Source organism: Buteo buteo, chromosome 11 (genome assembly GCF_964188355.1).
Source record: "Buteo buteo chromosome 11, bButBut1.hap1.1, whole genome shotgun sequence".
Classification (NCBI taxonomy): Eukaryota; Metazoa; Chordata; class Aves; order Accipitriformes; family Accipitridae; genus Buteo; species Buteo buteo.
In genome coordinates, this window is record NC_134181.1 from 20,671,029 (window position 1) to 20,694,145 (window position 23,117).

Here is a 23,117-nt window from a genome sequence, read left to right on the forward strand (position 1 = left end):
CCTTCCCTCACTCCCCACATAAACATCTTGTACTCACCAACACACACTTGTGCAGTTTCCACCACTGCCAAACCCTCTCTTTGCTTTTTCTCTGTAAACCTTTGATGTCTCTAAAGCCAAACCCAGCAGAACAACTCCAAACCGCTTCAAGTGCCACGGTATGGTTGGTAAGCCAGGTGTGCCACAATACCCTTTATCCGTATAAACACTGCAACAAAAGCCTAAAGCTTCGCAATAGTTTTCACTGTTGTGCTATATCTGTTACAACAGGTTTTTTCCAAAGCTCTGCTAAAGCTCCTCATGTCATGGCAGCGTGTGTCCAAAGCAACCAGAAGCCTTAAAGCCCCATTCCTATTCGCAAATGTTTTGACTCTTGCAAATCCCAGCAACGAGATCATCAGCCTGATGAGCTCAATAGAAACCTTAATGTAATCCTGAATGCTGTACTGTCATTGGTAGACTGACTGTTGATATCTCTGACCGCTTTCCACCCTGCTAAAACGCAATTTGCCTCAGAGATAGTCACATTAAACACTGTATTAGCTAATAACTGATACAAATCCTTCTGCATTAATACAAAATGGAGGATGACGGCCAAGACATTGCAATGTTAGACCAGAGAAACAGAGCTGCCTGTAGAAAGGATAGTAGCGTGTTTGTAAAGCAGGGGGGGGACACACCCTACACATTTAAACTGTGAGCTGTGATTCCACAAACGCCTAGCACAATGACTCACCCAGAGTTCAGGATGCAACTATGGCAAGAACTCCTCTATTCCATAACAATACTTCTGTAATTTTAAGATTCTGGATGATGCAGTAAAAACAACTGAAGGGGTTTCCAATGCTGCCACAGCACCACATACTACAGCACCTGCATGGGCAGCCTCTAAAAACTTTGTATTTGAAAGAAGCAATGTGGGAGTTCAGAACCTGGAATCACCCAATGGCAGTATATGCTGAGTGGCTCCCACTGCAGTGAATGGAAAGAGATGAGCATGATGAGGGAAAGATGATGTCACTCCACATCAAATTAATGAGAACAAAGGTACCTGATAACAAGAGGTTCATGAACTTCTGAATTAGCAGAAGACTGTCAGCTTGAACACCCTGGACCTGCTACAATTTGGGTAACATCCTCACTACCTTATTGGATCTAACTAGGTATAATTGTTACCTTCTTCGTGTTTGGCTGCAACAGGTTCTTAAATACCTTTCGAATGCCAATCCAGAATTTTGAACACCTAGCAAAATACAGCTGGATCTTTCCTTACAATTAAAAACTTCTCCAGAAGTCAACTGCCACACTGTCACCAGCTTCAGCAAAGCCAAAACTATATGTTTTATATTGCTTAATAAGGACCTTCAGGATATCAAGGAACAAAAGGCAGTTGCAAGGTCCGCAAGACACCAACTGAAAAAAAATCCTAGGCCTAGCATGGTGCCAAGCACTATGCTAAATATATTTCTAATGAAAGGTGTATCACACAAGACAAACTAATTTTCAGTATGCATCCTGGTCCATTATCTCAGCCTCAAAATAAGACTGTTATGAAAGAGGTATTTAAACTCTATTTTCTGTTACTCCTTGGTTACATACAATTTCTCTTTTCCATATTTGCCGAGAAAGCTATTTATAGCCACAGCAAACTTGGACTTTTAAAAAAAACATGTCTTGTATGCCACAATAAGCACATAAGGAGGACTTCATGCTGTAGCTACTTCATTAATTATTAGATTAGTGTTCTTGGAACTCTGTGGCATTTTTGAACTAACAGTGCTTATCCTGGTGAAATTACTCTTGCCCACAGCTGACCTTGAGTGTCCTTCCACCTCACTGCAAAAACCCTTGGCCTCACTGTTCTGCATCTGTGTGTTCCAATGTTAGAGCAAATTAGAAGCTGTAAATGTAGCATTTACTATACCCTGACAGAAAAAAACGTCGAGTCTGGTTAAATGCTGGGCAGTGGCTCCATACCCAGTGTAAGAAGTCCTTGTCCAGGCCTGGAGTCCCAGCAGCTGACAATTAAAAGGTTTCTGACCACAAGACCAGACAAATTCAAAACCAGCTTCCAAATGACCACAATGGAATACAAAACAAACAAACAAAAATTCCTCTCCAAAACCCCACTGCTTTTAAAACAGTTTGATGTATTTTTAAAGACAGATTATATGCATGAGCCCTACTACAGCAAAGGACTATACAGAGCAACCCAGAAGGTCTCACTCAGTCCTATGTTGAAGACAGGGGAAAAGTACTGAATTTCTTCTGCTTCTGGGTAATGCTTATTTACAAGTGCAAGCATAATTATCTGTTTGGGACCTTCAGTTTATTATTTAAAAAAAAAATAATTGATATTTTTATTAATGTTTTAAACATGGACAGAACTGGTGCTTACTAGCAGAAACTCTTCCAAGTATGAATAGCTCCCTGTCAAGGCTCTATGTAAGAAGACTGACTTAAAGCAGGGCAGGGGGGAATAGAAAAAAAAGGAACGGAAGGAGGAGATACTCCATCTGCAGACACACTATAAAGATATGACAGCATCTAAAAAAGTAAGACCATTAAGAAAGATTAAACCAGCCTTAGTTATTTGGGAAACATTTCACAGTACAAACACTGCTGACTAGTTTTGTTGGTGGGAAGGATGACTACACCTTGCCTTTAGAGATACTTTTTTATTAAATCTTATTTTAAATATAGTTATTTGATTAGCTGTTGCCCAGCCAACCCAGGGAATGCAAATACAGACTGTCTCAAAAAGAGAGTCAGAGCTCTCAGCTTTTAAGGGGAGGTAAACAATGGAGCACTGTATCTAGTTCCTAGCTAGAAGCAGAGACACAAGCGGAATATTCTCCCCGTAAGCAAAGGGATCCAGGCAGCAGCATCCAAGAAAGCAGCAGGAAGCTGGCAGTGGATATAAGGCTTGCATCGACCTGAACAGATGATCTGCTGTGAGAAAATACCTTTATTTATTCAGGCAGACTACATGGCCTAGCTGACTGGCAGCATGACAAATACAAAAATGGCAGCATTCTAAATTGGGACTCATCCTGCCATTGAGGGAGGCTTCAAAGAAAAAGAACGGGCTAAACAGCACCTAAAAGGGCAATGTCACGTCCTTACTGCAAAACTCCTGTTGATACCTGATGACTGCCGCTGTAGAACACGGAACATACTGCTAACCAGACCTGCACATTAGCATATCCACAATGGATCATTAGAAGAGTTCAACTCTCCATAACCCAGCCCCGACACTAACCTGGTTTGGGAAGAACTGCTTATATGATCTGAGGTGCTGGTGCCCCTTTTGAAAGGGAAATGCTACTTATACCTCTACCCTGCTCTTTCATTCATATAATCTATAAACATCAAATAAAAACTATAGCCTGGCAGTGCAGGCATTGCACCCAAATACAGTAAGAGATTGGCCTTGAAGAGCTTCCTGTCTGTGACGAGCACAAAAGAAAACACACAGAAATTAAATGTTTTGTCAGTATATACTCATGAAACCCGTGGAGCAGAGTGCCCTGCTACAACAGACATAAAGCCTATTTTGTATTGAAATATGAAGACATAGTCTTTCCTAGATTTTTCTCTGCCTTCTTCCCTTTTTGGGGACTCTTTTGATGTATATTGCAGGGTATGTGCCAAGACGACGCAAGAAAAGGTGAAAACATAACATTTAACATGGAAGTTGACCTTATGGTTCATTTATTCTGCTGTGCAATATAGAGGGAACTGATAGTTTTTGTCGAGCGCTAGTCTACATTATGCAGAAAGAGAAGGGTGGGGCAGGAGAAATCTAAAAAAAAAAAATGATTTAATGCATGAAGGAGAAGAAATGCAACTTCCCTAACAGTTTCATACAAAACAGAAACAGATACTAAGCCATCATAATACAATATAGCAGCATAGTTTTCACCACAAGACCATAACATGTTAATATGCTGCCTCCACCAAGATCTTCATCCTATGCCTAGAGACTCAGGATTAGTGCTCTCTAATGACACACAGGCTTCACCAGATAACTTTGCTGTAATCTTACCACACTTTCACCATGCCTCATCAGTGCCTTCAGATAAAGTTTTGGTTTTATGCTTCAGTTCCAGAAGCTTAAACTTTAGGTGAAACATTTCTGTATGCAGAAACAGCTTTTGCTGAAGAGAAATGCAAGTCCCTTTCTAATTCTGGGAGACTTCCTGGCTTGCTTTTCTGTTAGCCTCTGAAACCTCTGCTTTGCTTTCGGGATAGACTGCCTAGTCAAGAGGGCACAAGGGAGGTTGGAGGAATAAAAGCGATTGCCATTGATTTTAAGCAAGAACGAGGCTTAATGAGGAGCAGTGCCAACAGGGTCACGTAAGGGACCACCACTTAAAATCTCCTGACAGAATGAAACTACCAGATTTGGAGCACAAAGACCATTTTAACCACTCAGATGAGAGCATGCTACTGAAGACACAGTGACAGAGATAGCTGTATATGTAGGCAGCTGAGGCTAATCAGTGTCACTTAACACAGGAGGTATGATAAAGCTGCTACGATCATTTGTTTTTAAAATGGAGGAGAAAAAAAATGTTTTAAAATGAACCAGGGATGACTAGACTTTTACATAAAGAACCCTTCCCCTAAGTCTTCAGCCTTGCATGTATAGATTACAACAGAATTAACACTGAATTTAACCCAAAACTGGGCTTGGCAACTAATATTTTCCTTTTATCCCCCATTGCTCTCTCCCTTCTTCCCGCTAGGGCAAGGAAAGCTATGATATAAATGCTAGCCATAACACAAAGGTATCATAAGGGGGGCAGAATCCACAAAAAACCCTTACTCTTTGCCTTTTTGTCAGTCAGCACGGTTTGAAAAAATAGCTGTTTAGACTTAGTGTTTGTAAAGGTATATCTAGAAGAAAAAAAATAAAGTTTACAGCTAAATTAGACCTAAAAGCAACTGAACTTCAGTGTTACTAAAACAAATGAAAAAAATGAAGCCTTTCATTTTATACTTCTAAAGAAAGAGGCTATGTGCGTTCAAAACATTTTTTGCTCTTCCTAAGCTTTCCACCAAAAGGCCACAGGCCAGAGGCTCCACTTACAGGAAACAGTCTATGAGAAGTATTATGGAGAACTCTTACAACAACATCAGCTGAGGAGATAAGAGACCCTAAGCACTACTGCTGTTTTAAAACACCAGGGGCATGAACATCCAATACTAAAGCCATTGGCTTAGTCCTCATCTTACTCACTACTTGGTACAATGTCCCAGCATGCCAGGATACACACATGGCAAGCAGCAAGCAAAATTATACACTATCAATGTTCTTCTCATACCAGTTCATTACCTATGTGTGTCCTTGGTTTCCTCAGTCTGGAAGTACAGAAGCACTCAACACATGAACTTTTGTTTCTGAAGTCCCTCTATTACTTCTAAAACAAAGCAGGCCTCTAAGCCGGCCAAAGTTTGCTCCCTCGTGCAAACCTGTGGACTGGAAGCAGGTAGTGACACAACTTATTTTATATAGGAAACAACCAGGCTCCCTGGGAGGTGCAGACCCGCCGGAACAGCAGGGCCGGCGGGTGCAGCGAGGTCAGCCACAGTCCGGTAGGAAGGGCCACCGCGGCGAGACGGACGAGGGCCCGCCCGGCGCGCCCCACGACGGCGGCCCGCGCCGCCCTGACTGGAAACCGCTCCAGAGCTTGACGCCCAGGGCCGCCCGCCGCAGCGCAAACGGCTCGCCCCCCCCCCGCAGGACGACACCTCCCCGGCCCGGCTTACAGCGGCCTTCCCGCGGCGCAGACACGAGCCACGGCGGCAGGAAGGGTGGGGGGATAGAAGGAGAACATGTCTGCCCCCTCCCCTGAGGCGGCAGGAGGCCAAAATGGCGGCCGGCCGCCCGGCCTGAGGAGCGGGCTCGGCCAATCAGGAGCGGGGCTCGCGCCCCGGGCGGGCTGTGGGCCGGCGCGTTCCCGAGAGAGCGGGGGCGCGCGGCCGCGGCGGGCCCGGGCGAGGGGCAGCGGCGGAGCCGCGACGCTCCTGTCCCCGAGACCGGCGGCGCCGGGAGGGGGTGCCGCCAGACGCGAGGGGCAGCCCTGGCCGAACGGCCGCCTGCCTGCCTGCTGCCCCCTCACCTTCCGCGTTGGGAGGCTGCAGGGGAGTCGGTTTATTGCTAGTGGGTTCTGGATGCGCTCACGGCCCTTTCCACCTGAAGCCAGGGATATGAGCGTCAGCCCCTCCTTATAAATGACTCTGCAGTCACCTGTGAGACAACCACATGTAGACCTACAGCACAGCCACTTCAACCCCTCCTAGAACTACTGCAGTTGAGAAGGAATAGGACATTTTCAGGTGCTGCAGTGAAAGGCATTTGTCTCTCCCTCCCACCCCATTCACTGCCGCAGTTTGATTTATTTGCAGATTCTCAGGGTTGTGAATAATTGGTTTCTTAGGCACTCCAACATGAAGCAAGTAGTCACTTTATGGGAGTACAGATACAGCAGGATCCATCAGCCTTGAGAAGCAGGAGTCCACCCAGTGAAATGCAGCACCCACTCTTTCTTCCAAAGCACCAGTGCAACGCTTCACCCAGAGTGACGTGCAAGGCAAGAAAGAGCAGAGACTGCGGAAAATAACATGGGTGAGACAAACCCCACAGCAAACAGGCTGCTGCTGCAGTACATTATGGAGCTGCACTTCAGCAAAACCCAGAGGAAGAACAAGAGGTTACGTGGCCAGTCTCCTGTATGTAACTTCAGAGGTAAGATACCCTGGGACTGTGCCCGCACCGCTGCAAAGAGCAGCATCAGCCCTGCAACTGCAGGGCTTTCCCTTTGCACAGAGGAAAATAATCAGCTCTCATTCTTTCATTAGTGCCCTTGTCGACAAAACAGGCATCTTTAGGGCTCTCAAATCCTAGACAGAATCCTGCTGGGGAAAAAAAAAAAAAGAAAAAAAAAGAAAAAAAAAGTGGGTAATTTCCATGACAGCATTTCAAAACAAAAACAAAGCCCTACAGCCTTGTAAATATATATAAAATACATATATTAAAATATAATTTATACATAATATATATATTTTATATATGTGTGTTAAAAACCCCATGGTTGTAATTACTGAGGTATGCAAGGATTTGCTGCCTCTGAGCCTTTATCTGCTGTATCTCGGTCAAACCTCATAAGGCTGCATTTGAAATCACACTGCACTAAGGAAACAAAATGATTAAAGCAGAGCAAGGGAGTCAGGGGATTAGTTTACTCTGCATGGCCTTAAGCAAGTCATTTTTAGCTCTGAGGCCCTAATCTTATAGTGAGCCTGGGGCAGATGAAACACTTCAACACCCACACAAAGCACACTTAGTTTTTTTCTCATCTGAAAAATGGGGATGACAACACATACCTCTCTCTGAGAAGCATCTTAACCTCCATTAAGAGCCTGGAAACGTGAAGTTTTAAAATGATTAAGTACCAAACCAAATTAATATTCTGCAATGCCACTGGAGTCAACAAGGTAGAATGACAAGACAAGCACCCATTGTATTCAGCTCACAATCGTCACTGGAAAAATCTAACACTGGGAAGCTGTAATAGTCTCTTCCCTTCCTAACAACCAGCTGTAACTACAAATAGAATACAAAAGATGAGTGACTAAATGAATTAGTCCCGAGCTGCATCCTCTATCTGGTTAAATGCAGGAAGCCTACACAGAGCAGTTTCAAAGGGACTAATGAAGGAGAAAAGCAAGCTCTGGGATCTCAGTCCTTGAATCGCCCAGCCTTCAGACAAAAGGTACCAGTTCTGCAAATAAAGGAACAAACTTGCAGCTGCCACGACTTAGAAAACACCCTTTAAAATGCAGGACTTGTCCTTCATTAAGACCATGACAATTTCACTGTCCTAAGAGTATTACTCATTCTGTGTATTCAGCATGAGATGCTTTGTTGCCTGCCTGCTTTTCATGGTAGGTGCAAGTCTGTATTAGTCTTACTAGCAGTTGTCACTTTTTATACTAATTTTCCATTTCAGTGCATGTATGTACAGTGTATCTCATAACATCACAAGTGTTTTATTTGCACGAGGCAGGTGCATTGCAAGTCTGTGCACTTTTCCTTATTAGAAGTAAACACCATCTGAAAATGCACTACAAAGTTAGAAGTGGATTCTCAGCACCCTCTTGTGGATTTGTAGAGTGATAACCACCAATTATTAGTAGAACTTTCATGACAATTCAGAGCTACAGAAAAGTTATTATTTTTGCAGCAAAACTACAACAGGGAAGTTAAAGGTGAATGGCAAAACTTTGTAGTTTATGATTATTTTTAATACCTGAATAAAACCTATGTCTTTAGGCAAAGCATCTCTTGTGCCACATTAAAAAAAATCTGCCAGTTATACACTGGCTCTCAGGCAATATATGAACTGTAATACTGTTAGGTCAGTGGTGGCAGGGGATCCTGTTTCTATTAAACATGCATCTATGCCTGCAGGCTAGTCAGGATCAAAGCTCTTGTCATTTAGAAAAAAAATTGCCTGTGGTGGCCACAAAGAATAAGTTACTTCCAAGAGAAAATAAGATTCTTGCTCTGCTTATTAGGATGCCAGTAGCCAGAAGCTCTTCCAACTCAGCACATCATCGCAATGCTTCTATCAGGTCTGGGAACAAATAGGAGTCTGAATGCTGCTACTGGGTAGATGTGTTTTTCTGATAAAGTGGCTTTCCTCCCCCATGTGTGTGCTTGCAGTAAAATCCCCTGTGGAAGAGGACAAAGATAGAAGTACTTTTTTGTTTTGTTTTTGCATATGTGTATGAGGAATGGCCAGTATCCCCCTATAAGCAGCTGTTTTTCACGATTTACAGATCACACTGGATTTTTAAGTCCAACCTGAAGAATTCACAGAAGTCAAGGAAGACTGATACATACACTGAATACTCCTAATTACACATGAACAAACCTCTTCGGAGTCACCTAGATTCCTATCAACACAGCTATGTTTTTTATGTACCAGAATTTAATGAGTGGTGTGACTTATGTGAAAACATTCAAACCACACATGGGGTAAGGGTTTAGCTTCAACCTAACAGCTTCCAGCATGTTTTAACCAAATCCTCAAAGCAGTTTCAGTGTCTGTCTAAATGCATAAGCATAACAAGCAAGCATTAGTGATGTTGATCACACTCACAGTGAATTAAAACATGCACAAGGTTTCTTGAGAACATCCACCAGACTTTGTTCCTCTAAGGAACCCACAGGTGCTAAAATATGCTCAGCATTCCAGCTTTCCAGCCTTTTTATTTTTTTTGGACAGCTGCAATGCAATTACTGCTCCAGGTGTATAAAAATTTAAGATTGTTTTTCCTCACATGCAGATAATGTGATTCATATTAATTGTCACAGTTCATTCTGGAAGCACAGTTCTACAGATATGCTAGCTACTACATATAGCCTATGCCCTTCACTCTCACTACACCCACCTCTAAGAATGTCAATAGTCCCAAGTCTCACAATACCAAAGGGGTTTAAAAATACCTCTCAGTCACCATGCCTAGTATCTACCTCAGTGCCCACATATCTTCAACATTTGTAACAGTGATAACAAAATACAAATTCCCATCAATGTAGATTCCCTCCCTTTGGCATTTTAGCAAATTTATCTGTGGGTTTTTTTCGGTTTTTTTTTTTTTTTTTCCTTAGAAAGTATGATTCAGGCACATACATAGACAGTTATCTTTGAGAAAGTTAACACTACACATTAAAATACTGTAAATTCAGTTGTGGTTTTGTTCCATCTTACTTTTATTTTTAAAACATAAAAATTCTAATATATTGCTGTCTATTAGTTCTGTGTTCCCTTCGGAACACTATAGGCTTCTGTTAAATACAGAATCATGTGTGCAGTTAAACACAAAGCACCTTCAGCAGCTATTCCTACTGCAGAACAAGAACAGCAGCTCATGCTTTCTGTGTCAGGCCATGAGCAAACACAGGAGGCAGCATCTAAGTTTCTTCTGCTGTGTTACCTCCTCCAGGAGATGAGAAGCTACACAATGCAAGTCTTATGCATTCAGACCTGCACAACTGTCTCTGTGCCCTTTTTTTTTTTTTTTTTTTTATTATAAAGGGCCAAGCCTTTACCATTTAGAAGGCTTGGCCATATTATTGTTTCCTTTACAATGGTACAGCTTATGTTCCCAACATATAACAAACAGATTTGTACCACCATACTTTCTGTGGGCTAGGCACAGTGTATCAAAATTAGGAACAATTGTTTGATGAACAGTAACCTATATATTCCAGAAAAGTTTGTAAGAAATGAGAGTCTGAAGTTAAGCATCTTACAAGTACAGTATTGAAAAGTGAAATCCACAGATCTCAGTATGAGCTTCAGGGTTTCTGTTCTAGTGAAAAACATTAATCATGTATTTCATTGCTGCCTTACATCCATTAAGTGTAAAGGCCTTTGTCAGGAAAATAGTTCTGAAAAATTGAGGAATATTTCAGATGGCTTCCAGGTCTACAAATATGATCACACTCCTAGGAAGAGAAAGAGGAAAAATTCCTACTCACCAGAATTATTTGTCATGGTGACCAGGAAAGCAAAGTGGAGTAGGCTCCTGCTCCCTCATGGCTTCTTTATGGCATTCCTTTCACTTTGCTGAAGTCACTGCTCAGGGGAAGTAGGAGTAGCTTTGGTAAGCAGTTATCCCTGCAGCTGGCTGGCTGACATAATTTAGGACAGGCAGTACATTGATTTTCTAATTCCCTTAATAGGTCACACATACAAAACGGATACACCAATTGACTGTTCATCTAAAGCAGAATTAATTGCACACACATGGTCACACACTACAATGTCTGCCAACGTGATTTGGAATGCAACTAAGAAAACCTCAGTTGTGGACATGTGCTATTGCAGAACAACACACAACTTGGCTAATCTGGCAGATACTATTTAGACCTCTAATCGAATGAGTATAAGGCCGCATTTTTGATCTTATAATGCATATTACATATCTCCTAAAGATTTGCAAGTTTTTTAGACTACAGCTCTTTCTTTTGTTTCTGGTCAGGCAACCATCAGGTTGTCACTTCCAATTAACCTGAATATGTACATTTTCTAATTTCCAGTTACACCTTTCCAGACTTCGGTCACTGTTTGGCAAATGTCTCTTCAGAAATGCAGCATCTCAGACTCCAGCAGAATGTCAGTGCAAAAACAATGTCACTTTAATTCACTGACCATTTCAGTTTAATACTAGCCACAACTTACACAAGTCTGCAAGCAGCTAAACTGTTTCCTTCTCCCTATTAAGTGTACAAATATACATATGTAGCTTGACTTGGGATTTCTTTTTGTGCACTCTGAAGATTATTTCCCATTTTACAGTGACAAGACCAAAGCCTAGAATTAGATGAGTTTAACTCACTTTTATCTAATGCTAGTGTAAGGTTTAGGGTTTTTTTAGTTTTTTACCCACAGATATGCCATGCAATAGTCAGTAAGTCAACTGTTTTGTAGCTCCGTAACATTTTTCAAAACCCCCAAATACCAGAGTTTTACTAAAACAGATAATAACAAGTATGTGTATATATGTACATAAACCCTGTCAGGAAAACCTGCCCTTAAGAAAAGGTTCCTCTCTACCTCCCCAACTATATATTTTGAAAACAAAACTAAAAAGATTTCAAGTACATTTCAGAACAGACAGTTTGCTCTCTGAGCACAATAAAAAAATCCCTCTGCCATACAAAAAAAAATACTATGTGAGTTTAATACAATTTAGGAATACGAGTAAGAGGAAAGTATTTTACAATAGCTTAAAATCCATGGCAATCTCTCCTGTCTTTGTGTCGAAATTTATAGCATACGAGACAGCACTAGGAAGGTCTGACAGAATTTCTGATTCAATAACAGAACTGAAGAAATAGACAGCTTGCTTGCAGTGGGGATTCCATTCACAGTTTCCCTATAGGAGAGAGTTAAAAGTGAAAGCAGTCAGAACTCTATGATATTATTACTAGACAGTAATAATACAGTAAGAGTTCTTGTTCCCAGTTCCGATACAATGATCAGATAGTTATCGCTTTCATTGCCATCCATTCATTCCATTGCAGGAATACATAACTTGAAATACCATATGCTACACTGCACAGTGACACCGTAGAGGAAAAAAATTGATTTGGTCAAAGAATATTTAGAGTACTGAAAATAGTTACTCCTTCCCCTCAAAATTTTTGCATTTGTTAAACTGAGAAAAGGAATTTGTATGAATAAATTCTACTTTGAGCAAGCATCATATTTAAGTTCTGAATGTGGTTCCAAACTATGGAAGCATTTGGATCCAATTCAGAGTCTCCCATTTTAAGGTACATCTCCTGCTCCTCCCAAAACCATGAACAGATGCCTCTACTAGTTTTGTCTACATAGTATTCAAACAGTGTAACAAAGAGCACTACATAAACCAAGCATGCCCAACAGCGACCCATTTTTCAGCACTGTAATCCTATAGACTTTGACATAATAAATTAGACTAAAGAAATACCTTTTCATTTGAAATTTGCATCAGTCCTGTACTAACAGAGATATCAGCAGCAAGATGATATTCCATCCACAGAACTGCTCCGTGGCTCTTTCCTTTTCTGGGGAGAGGTGGAGAATCAAAACCTGTTACTTTATACAACACCGACGGCTTAAACACTACATCCATTCCTCACATAGTTTAGGTGAGAGCTGTAAAACCATGAATAACTTGTTTCTTTGAAAAAAAGTTGAAGAGCTGAATGATTTGGTAAATGGGTAGCAACTTTTAAAGTATTTGCAGATATGAAATCTAAAATAGACAAGGAAAAGGAGAATATGTTGTAACTAAATCTGCTCAGAACCACAGTCATTTAACAGGCACTCAGTAACATGGCATAAATTATATGGCATATTTGGAGAGTACTTCCTTCAGAGACCCCAGCTCCTATTGTTTCTGAATTTTGAGGAAATATTTACCACACATACCATCTCACTTCCAAGTGTCTGCTCCACAAGGAGCACAGAGGTCATGCTAGCATGTTGCCTGTAAATACAACAATGGGTGCAAACGCACAGAGACCCCATGCAGATGGTTCTGGATTTTGTGAAACCTTGAATTTTGTTTCATAAAGAGAATCATATGATTACAGCACTGTTTGAGTTACATAAGCTCTAGATTGTTAAAAATAGCTTTCCCATTTTTTAATTCTTAACAGCATTTCAAGTTTGAACAGAATTAAGTACAATCTGTAGTTAGATTATAGTGAAAAATATCTCAGAAGACATGACAAATATCAAGATGGTCAGAATTATAGTTAAAAGGAAGAATAGCATACACTTTAAAGCTATTAAACAGAATAATTTGGAAAGCTAAATAGGAGCTTTTTCTGCAAGAACTCAGCAACAGGGAACAAATGCAAAGATTAAAAACATCCAGACAATCGTTTATCTTCTCTAAACTATAAATTAATCTATTTAAGTTTTAAATCATGGTAACATCTAGAAAAATGTTAGTTTTTAAATACATGGATATTATCTAAGAAATTACCCTTATTGTTATAGCTTATTGTGAATGGCCACAGGAAATTTGTGTCAGAGCAACTTCCACAACTTTAGGTCACATTATTAAATGTCAAGTATGTTCCCACTAGTTAACTGTAATACACAAAGAGCTTGAATATGAGGTAAAAAAAATGGATGATGACAAGAATATTTATTGCAATGAGAAAACTCACCGTAAAAGATTTACAGAACCCTCTGTGCCAAGACCATGTTGTGGTACAGTCTTTCTGAAGTCAAATGTCAAAACTTCCTGAGGGTCAGAGAGTGACTTGCAAGGATATTCCCACAGAGGGTGAGGTTCTGCTTCCCTGGATTCCCTAAAATTCAGAGAATTCTGAAGAAAGAAATAAAACTACCTGAAAACAATCCAAAGGCACACAGTCCTTGTTTTCAAATTAATTATGTGTCCTGAACCCTGAGTATTTAAGCAATAAAGCTGCAAAAGGACAGGATTGCACTTCTTAGGCACAAGGAAAATATGTACTACATGCATGAACTAATTGCTACAACTATGGTCCTCAGTAGTGAAACAGGCACTTTCAAAATACAATGCATTTAAATTTTCTTCTCCGTTGACATGAATTCTACTCTAGAACTGCCTATACTCCTCCACAATGACTATAAAGGCAATCTAAATGGTTAACTCAAATACAGATATCAACCATACAGCTCTAGAAATTGATACAAATAAATCTCACTCTCCACATCTATTTCTCAGGAGTCAAAAAGCCTTTTTCTCTTTCAAAAGTACCTGCAAGGGCAAGTAAGGGCAGCAGGATTTGTCTATGAACAATTCCCAGATGATTTGATTTCAAGATCAGAGTAAAATTTTGAGAACTGTATTTTTCTTTCTGAATGAAGTATCTTCAAAACAGTGTGAAGTACTGAAGAGCTTGACAAATGACAAGAAACATACAACCCCAAAACCCATACCACAGAAGTTACTGTTTTGCAAGAACAGTATTGCTATTTAGCCACCATATTTATGAAAAACGAGAACAATGGTGTTCTGCCTAATGTATAAATTTTTCTACAGTCATTAAATACTTTTTTTTAAGCCAAGGTGAGTTTTGTTATGTTTTGCTGAAACTTACTTTAATCATATCATCCATAGTCTGGACATCGAAACCTTCACAGGTGCCACATGGACTCCGGATTCTCCATAAGTCCTAAAAAAAGAAAACAGGATTTTGTTTGGTTTTATTAACGTAAAAAGAATAATTTTAGCTGTAGATTAGACCTTTGGTAACAAGCCAGATAAAGACTCTTTACTATCTATACATTCCTAAACAATTAGAACTACTGCAAGAATCAGAAGACAGTGTAATTCTGGGAAAATATTTTGCAAGTCAGTTAATTCTTTAGCTAGTTAATTCTTAGTTTTCAACTGCTCTAAAGAATGTGCCACATTTCCTACCATCTCTATGCATAGTTTACTTTAGAGGAGGTATGGATTTGCCAAGGTTAAATCCTTACAGCCCCCCCATTTCCACTACCCAGCACAGGTATGTGCTCCCAGTTGCATTAAACATCTTACAGCCTATTGGACTACCACACTTCCCTTTAGCACTCTAAAGATTAGTAAAATCATTTTAGGCACTTCATACTATGCCTCTCATTGACTTTAGCAATCCACTGGACAGACAATGATTCAATACAACTTTTGCCTTTCCTTAGACTGCATTAATTATCTCTTAATAGAACAAGAGCATTAACTAGCTGTGGATATATACATTTTATTACCTGCCTATTGTTGCACTTAGCAACTTCAAATGTTCCTGCTTTCCAAGATGGCAGCAGGACTACTATAAATTTAAATAAATGCTGTTACAATTTATGCCTGAATACAGCATGGACTAGGATCTCTGAATGGTATGCCTGACAGAACTATCAAATCAGATAGGTAGCATCCTGCTCCCTAAATGCAATTATGGACTAAACAGGTTTATAACTGAAGTAACGTCATTCAATTCTTTCTCCTGGATCTAGCTTTTGCTAATTGCTTAACTGTAATGACATATCCCTATTCTGACAAGACAGAACAGCCTACAGAACCAGTTCTGCAGAATACCTTACAACACGTCTCTTCCTTCTGTCTAACCAAGAACTGGTAAATGCATAGGTTATTTAAAAAAACCCACAGATGCTAGTCTTTGAGTCTAGATTCTCCACTGAACAGAGGAAAATGTGAAATTAAAGCAATAGCTTTTGGAAGAGCTTAATGGAACTAAACACAGGTTAAATGTTCTACCAAAATAACTATGTGGAATCATCTCTGAACACAAACCTGTACATAAAAGTGTAAAACAGAGGTTTGGGTGACATGAATGTCACTCTACATTCTGCTACAAGATTGCTAAATAATCTTAAAGTCATCACTTGGCAGGCTTCAGTTTCCTCAACCAGGACATGAAAAGAATAATGCTTACTTCCTTACAAAATTCTTTGAGTTCTAGGGAAGCAAATCCTCTAGATAAGAAAGCATGGAATTAAAATTAACTGCTTATTTCAATCTGATTACTGTTGATTAGTCTTAAACATCTGCTTTCAGATTTACATTATTTACTCAGTATAAATTTAAATTCTCTAAATTTTTGCAGAAAGCAAAAAGGTATGTAAAAACATGCAGCACAGTTGATTAGTCCCAGAGGGAAAAAGAACGTACATATTTTCACATGCACAAATCAAAGGCAGAAGTAAGAGAACAAGGTTAAAGAGCATTTGAATAAGGAAACGGTTAAGGGCTCAGACACAAAACTATGCAGCTAGTGAAGCAGAGGGAAGAAAAGAGAGAAAAGAGCTGGCATTTTTAACAGATAAACTGAAGGTTATGTTTATGTGAAAATACATTAGATTATAGGCTGGTTTTTAATTTACAGATATGTACAATTTAGTTATGCAATTTCAGACTAAAGAGTTCCTTCACTTAAGCTACTGGACAAAAACTCTGCATATTAATTATGAAAGTACTTATTTCCATTGTTATTGTAGGTGAACTCCACAATCTTTACTGACCAAGTCCTTAATAAATGCAAAGAAGTTTATACCTTTGTACAATTTCTGGAAGATGACTTTTCAAAGTATTTTTAAGATGTGACCCATATTATGCTCAAATTTAGAAATGTGCACAGCCTCAAGTGGTTAAAAAAAAAGAATATGCAACTATGAATCCTGCCTAGTCTTATAAAGCATCATTTTAAAACCTGTTATTTTGCAGAATATCTAATTTTATAAATAATCACAATTCTCACATGCTTCAGCAATATCTCTCTAATCTAAAGAACTATTTAAAAACATTCAGCCCTTTCATTTAAAATGGTAAAGTTATTCAAGTTATTTTTCTGACAAGAGATGGCTGAAATAGCAAAACTCCTCTTCAAGATGACAAATATTCTTTTCTCACGTGGCAAGTGCAAAACATATTGACGTGAATAGTATTAAGACAAGATAAACTTGTCGTTAAAAAATCCTGGCAGGGTACTCAGTTTTAAGTGAATCTGTGTAATGGATAGCTCTGAACAATCTCACCTGAAATTCCACAATCATCATGTGCAAAGACGCAGATTGAGGTAGGACGGTGACGTTGTTGGTAAGGTGACTGGTCACAGCTGTCCTAGCATACCAGAAATACAGGTTATGCCACGGCAACAAACTTGTAGTAAAAAATGGCTCTCCCACAAGAACAGAAATCTTGGCAAAGAAAGAAGGAGATAAAAAGCATTAAAATAAAGAACAACGACTCAATAACACAGGCTGTTTGTATCTTCAATAGTTGAAGATGCAATATAGCAAGTGAAGTCAGCTAGATAAAAACTTCTGCTGTTCCATAAGGATTTAATTAATGCATACTGCATACACTGCACAACAGACATATTTTTGTGGTTTTAGTTAGCAAATTTTAAAATCAATTTTCCCACAACAAAGTTTGAGAAAATATTGCAGTTTTAGGTTGGAAGGCTTTGTAGTAAGAGTCATAGAATTTTGGAGTTTTTAATTTAAGGTTGTTAGTACTTCGAAATAGACTGCAATCTTCTGAGTGGCTTGAGAAAGAAGAGCTACAGCCTAGTAGAACATATGGAGTTAAACCAGTTTAACTGCCCTTACAACTGGTATAGATTATATGCAGGAAGGGAAAGTCATACCCTTTCAAAAACGAAGTGAAAACCCTCCCACAGTCTTTACACTAAGCTTCATTTAGTTTCAGTGGGACAAGGTATGAACCATCTACTCATTACACTTTATATGAGCTGGGATATAATGGGATTCATTGTGGTTACAGTAGCACAGTAGGAAAGCAAGATTCATCTTCACTTTCCACTCCCCACTACCCCACTGCAATTCAGTATTGGACAACTGTAACATACCTTTTTGTCTTCCAAATGAGAAGTCGTCAGCAACTCGGGACGTGCTTCTATTATTTTAATTTTATCATCAAGATGATTTGCTTTAAAAAACTGGGAAAGAAAAAAAAAAAAAGTAGTATACTGTCTTTGTCAAAAGCTACAGCAGAGACTCAAACCCATACTAAACTAATTATTTTATTAAAATAAACAAAAGAGAAACCAATAGCCCAAAGAGATTTTTGAAAAACTGCCTACCATAACTCACCAGGATGATACAAGTCTATTCTTGAAGGGTGCATTGACTTAGAGCCAACATGTCACACCTAGTGAACTAAAGTGCATGCCCTACGTATTCCTTCAATTAAGTACATAAAAAGGCAGGTAACACAGAAGTTGCCTCATCTTCATTCATGTGTACTTTGAAGCATATGGGAAGGACAGTCAAGAAAGATAAAAATTACTTCAACCATGAATACATTGCGTATTTGGCTTCTGTTTGAGACCAGGTTTGCATCCTAATTTGCCTACCATTAATGTTTTTGTACTCCTAAGCCACATGCTGAGATACACCTCTTTCAAATATATAGTGCCAACTAAAACACGACACAGATGAACGAAGACTTCGGGAAGCTGCTTCCAGTCACTTCTTAGGTATCAGCTGCCTCTCCCGAACAGCCTCCACTCCACCAGCAGGGCCTTCTGTGCTCTGCCCCAAGGAAGCAGCTGAAACATCACTTGCAGTTAAGACCCACTGCTTGCTGTCTCCTAAGAGCCAAACAGCAGAGCAGGCATTCCCAACTTGTCTCAGCTGGAAGACACAACTGCTAGATGCCACTTCCCAGGTAAGACTGGTGCCAGCTACGGGATGCTCTCACATTCCACTAATCCTCAGAAACAAACAGCTTGGCTTTTATCACCAATGCAATGAGGGCAGCAGAGCAGTAGCTTAAGCAGACAAGCCGACAGGCATCTGCAAGGAGAGATCAAGCACTGGCAACCATAATTCCCGCTACTCAGCTCAACTTCCCCAGTGGCTGATTCAGCTTGTGGCTAAAGCTATGAGATTGGATATATCTCTGACAGGATGTATTCCTCCAAGTATTTGCATACAGCTCCGTACAACTACTTGGAAAAAATCAGAACTCTTCCCCCCAACATATCCCACCTCCCACAGTCTTGTCAAACTGTATGATCGAATACATTTGTTAAACTGATTTAACCTCCAAGCAATTGATGCAAGGACAATCAAAGGCATCAGCTGTGGCCTTAGAAACGCCATGAGTTCATTTACTGCTTTAACAGAAAACTGAATACTCACTTTTTCCATGACAGAACAGGCCACAGCAGAGTTTTCTAATGTAAACACCTAAAGAAAATACACAACAGTTAGTCAACTAGCTTTATAATTTTTAGTTGAATATGTACACAAACAATGAAGGAACTATTTTGATGGCCTAGTGAACATAATTCATAAGAACCATGCATCTATTCCACAGCTCGCTGTCATGTACCTTTTTAACAACAACAAAACCACCCCCAATAACTATAGGCTAAATAATGCTCTTTTCACAGCCATACGAGAAAAAACCCAACAGAATGCAAATATTTATTTTCCATTTTTAAGATGCACATAGCATATTAACATTTGCTCTAGGCATATATATACTTCTTAACAAATGCAAGCATATTGCCAGTGTGCTTAAATCAACCTCCATTAGTGCTTACTCCTTGTAAGCATTGTTTAACATGATCTGACTGTATCAGCTGGAAAGAGCTCAGATGTACAATGCAGCACATCAGCCTTTTGAACTTAGAAAAAAAAAATTGGGTTTTATTCAAAATCGGTGAATAGTTAGGCAATATGCTGCTACAGGGCTAGGAAAATATTATTGAAGTCTTTGTGTATGCCCTTTCATTTCCTCTCTCCTGGTCATCTGTGACTAGCCACTACTAAAGGCAAAAATACACGGGCCATGGATCACTAGTTTAACTCAGCATGTTTGTTTATTTCTATGAATTGCCAAGCATCTTCCCCAGGATTATATTACATTACACATTCCCAGATATTCAGTCCAACTATAATAGATTTTAGTTTGAAGAGCCCTGTAAGAGAACACATCAAGTATATACATAAGTGAGACAGCCAGGTAGCTCTCATTTACACACAGGCTCAGTATTCTTACTGTTTCCTATCTTGCTGTTACCGACCTTCCATTTCAGACTAGATAATAAATGCAGTTATGGAACTGGAACTATACAAGCAGACAAAAAAACCTGCCAGACATTTAGATCGGCAGAAAGAGTATTTCCAAAAGCACCAAGATCCAAGATGGCAAACAGGAATCAGTGGGGAATGAGGAACACCACTTTTATTCAAGGCTACACATTGGTAAACATAAAAACTGGTAATGATTATCTCCCTAGACTTCAGCTTGATCAGAGATGAATTTAACCTCCACTTCAACACAATGGGAGGCTCTTTCTCACTTGTCACTGTAGAGGCACTGGAAATAATTAAATAATGGGCTGGAAATGCTGAGCTATATGAGAGAACTAAAAATAGCAAACTAAAATGCAAAGATCAGAAAAACAGGAAGAAGTACTATACCTGCTTTGCTCCAAGATAGTGAGCCAGCACAGGCAGTAGACTGCCATCACTGATACAGAGGCAAACACTATCTGTTTTCAGAACCTACAGAAATTAAACAGTCATTGTTATTCCTATTCCAGATGAAAAAGTTCTCCAATTCTAGACATTTTGGTGGCATATTTTCCAACTTCATATGCTTCCATATCAAATAAAGACTGGGAGATACAGTGATTAATATAACCACTTCAAGCAGAACAGAATAGTGTAAGAAACGTTCATGTAATCCCCTTGTTTTAGGTCAGAAAAAGTTTGCATAAAAATGTATTGGGTGTCTTTATTCAACTACTAATACTTCTTCTAACAAATACACAGAGCTGCTACAAATTCCTATGCAAAAATGGCTGCTTACAATACCAAAGTTTTCATGACAAAATATAACTTATATCTGCTGATGTAAATAAAATCTACTTTGTCAGCAAAGTCCTTTAGCAAGGGAGAAACAAATTCCACAAATAATTACTGCAAATAAAAAAATACATGCATCTATCACAAAAGCCAAAAAAACTACAGGCAACATGCACTCACTTTCATCAAAGACTTGATGTATTGGGATGTTCGGTTCTGATCATTTAATGCCCCAAAGCGCGGTCTATTCCAAAGAAGATGAGCCTGACATCTACAAACAGGACTCTCAACACAAACATCTGCTTTATTCTCCTCTGCTCCTCTGCAGAAAAAATGTCAATAAATTGTATTGCATCAGTAACATGTTTTTGCAAACAGGTACATTTATGCATTTTAGCTAGTATGCACATCAGTGTATATGGAGTCCACTGTTGTTCAAATTTACTAGTTCTGCAGGGACCTTTTTTTAGCTTTGCATTTCCAAATGAGAAGAAGGGCAAATTTTCACCTTTTTTAAAAAACAAAACAAAGAACACCCCCCCCCCCAAACTTTCCCACTGATTGTGATGGTTAGGTATTTTAGGCTTTGACTTTTTAGAAAAAAGTTACTCATTTGGATTCCTAAGTAAAAAAGGCACACAAAATTCAGGCATTAACTTTTAAAGCTGGCATTGATTTTTAAAGATGTTGGCTGCTATTGTAATCACAACCAACATGATTAAGCTCCTTTTAATTTGAGCAAAAGGCATTAATCTCAAAAATACAGTGCTGACTAAGAAAATAGAAAATGAAAAGAAACTGAATGGCAATTATTTCACTCCTTTACTTATACGCCAGCTCAGCTGAGCTATATTTCAGGATTTCCAGGAACCTGCCATGAGTGTTTTTTGTTTCTCTGTCACAGAATGCCACCAGGTATAAGGCAGGAGCCTGCAGTCCAAACCTCAACTGTTTTTATGCATCATGTGTTTTTTTCACCTGTGCATTCCCCATTGTCGTGGTTTAACCCCAGCTAGCAACTAAGCACCACACTGCCGCTCACTCACCTCCCCCCCACCTCCCCGCAGTGGAATGGCGGAGAAAAATCGGGAAAAGAAGTAAAACTCGTGGGTTGAGATAAGAAAGGTTTAATAGAACAGAAAAGAAGAAACTAATAATGATAATGATAACATTAATAAAATGACAACAGTAATAATGAAAGGATTGGAATGTACAAATGATGCACAGTGCAACTGCTCACCACCTGCCGACCAACACCCAGCTGGTCCCCGAGTGGTGATACCCCCCCCCCTTCCCAGCTCCTATACTAGATGTGACATCCCATGGTATGGAATACCCTGTTGGCCACTTTGGGTCAGCTGCCCTGGCTGTGTCCCATCCCAACTTCTTGTGCCCCTCCAGCTTTCTCGCTGGCTGGGTATGAGAAGCTGAACAATCCTTGACTTCAGTCTAAACACCACTTAGCAACAACTGAAAACATCAGCGCGTGATCAACATTCTTCTCATACTGAACTCAAAACATAGCAATGTACCAGCTACTAGGAAGACAGTTAACTCTATCCCAGCTGAAACCAGGACACCCGTGAAGTGGCTTTTAATAATTTTCTAGTCTTTAGGTTCTTATCTTGCTCTTCTACAAAACAACTGCTCTAAGAGCAGCAAATACTTGAGCTTGGAATAAAACATCACCTGTTTTCACACACACATATTGTTACCTGGCTTTCTGCAGCTTATACCACACGGAGTACTCATCACGACAGGCAGTCAGGTATACCGTCTCACCCTGGAGAACTGGCTCCTCATTTGGAAGAAAATACACACACTGCATCCAGTGATCTCTCCACTGAAAAGGGTTGATAAACAAAACCTTTAGAATTAACTCATAAATAGTAAATGGAAAGTAAACAAATAGCAGGAAATCAATTAGTAAAATGGGCATAACTTTGAAGCACTGATGTACAACTAGTTGAAAGAATCTTGTTCACGTCAGCAAGGCTGAATAAGGACTAATATCATATGTTGAATAAATGTACTTTATATAGATTTCTTACAACAGAATAAGCCTGAGACCACTGACTTGCTGACTAGCTAAGCTTGTATTTTAATCAAATGAAAAACAAATCCAAAATAGACTTTGCATTTATTAATGCAGTGTCACCTCTATAGTTCACTTATGTTAGAAACCTGTACTGAATTGCTGACAGT

The 23,117-nt window shown here is 39.5% G+C and overlaps 1 protein-coding gene across 16 annotated transcripts in view; it reads right to left on the reverse strand.

Moving 5' to 3' along the window:
- Positions 1-23,117, reverse strand: part of PRMT7 (protein arginine methyltransferase 7) — a 50,122-nt gene that overhangs the window by 18,516 nt on the left and 8,489 nt on the right. For 15 of the 16 annotated variants that reach the window (XM_075040317.1, XM_075040329.1, XM_075040328.1 and 12 more), the window contains exons 9-19: positions 22,628-22,755; positions 21,093-21,234; positions 20,526-20,609; positions 19,236-19,283; positions 17,939-18,028; positions 17,103-17,264; positions 14,669-14,743; positions 13,748-13,908; positions 12,535-12,631; positions 11,804-11,958; positions 10,559-10,655 (exon numbers count right to left, since the gene is read on the reverse strand). In XM_075040317.1, coding sequence (XP_074896418.1) covers positions 10,625-10,655; positions 11,804-11,958; positions 12,535-12,631; positions 13,748-13,908; positions 14,669-14,743; positions 17,103-17,264; positions 17,939-18,028; positions 19,236-19,283; positions 20,526-20,609; positions 21,093-21,234; positions 22,628-22,755 — 1,173 coding nt within the window. In that variant the 3' untranslated portion in view covers positions 10,559-10,624. Of the gene's footprint in view, positions 1-10,558; positions 10,656-11,803; positions 11,959-12,534; positions 12,632-13,747; positions 13,909-14,668; positions 14,744-17,102; positions 17,265-17,938; positions 18,029-19,235; positions 19,284-20,525; positions 20,610-21,092; positions 21,235-22,627; positions 22,756-23,117 lie in introns of those variants that run through there. The other variant, XM_075040330.1, reaches the window with a different exon arrangement.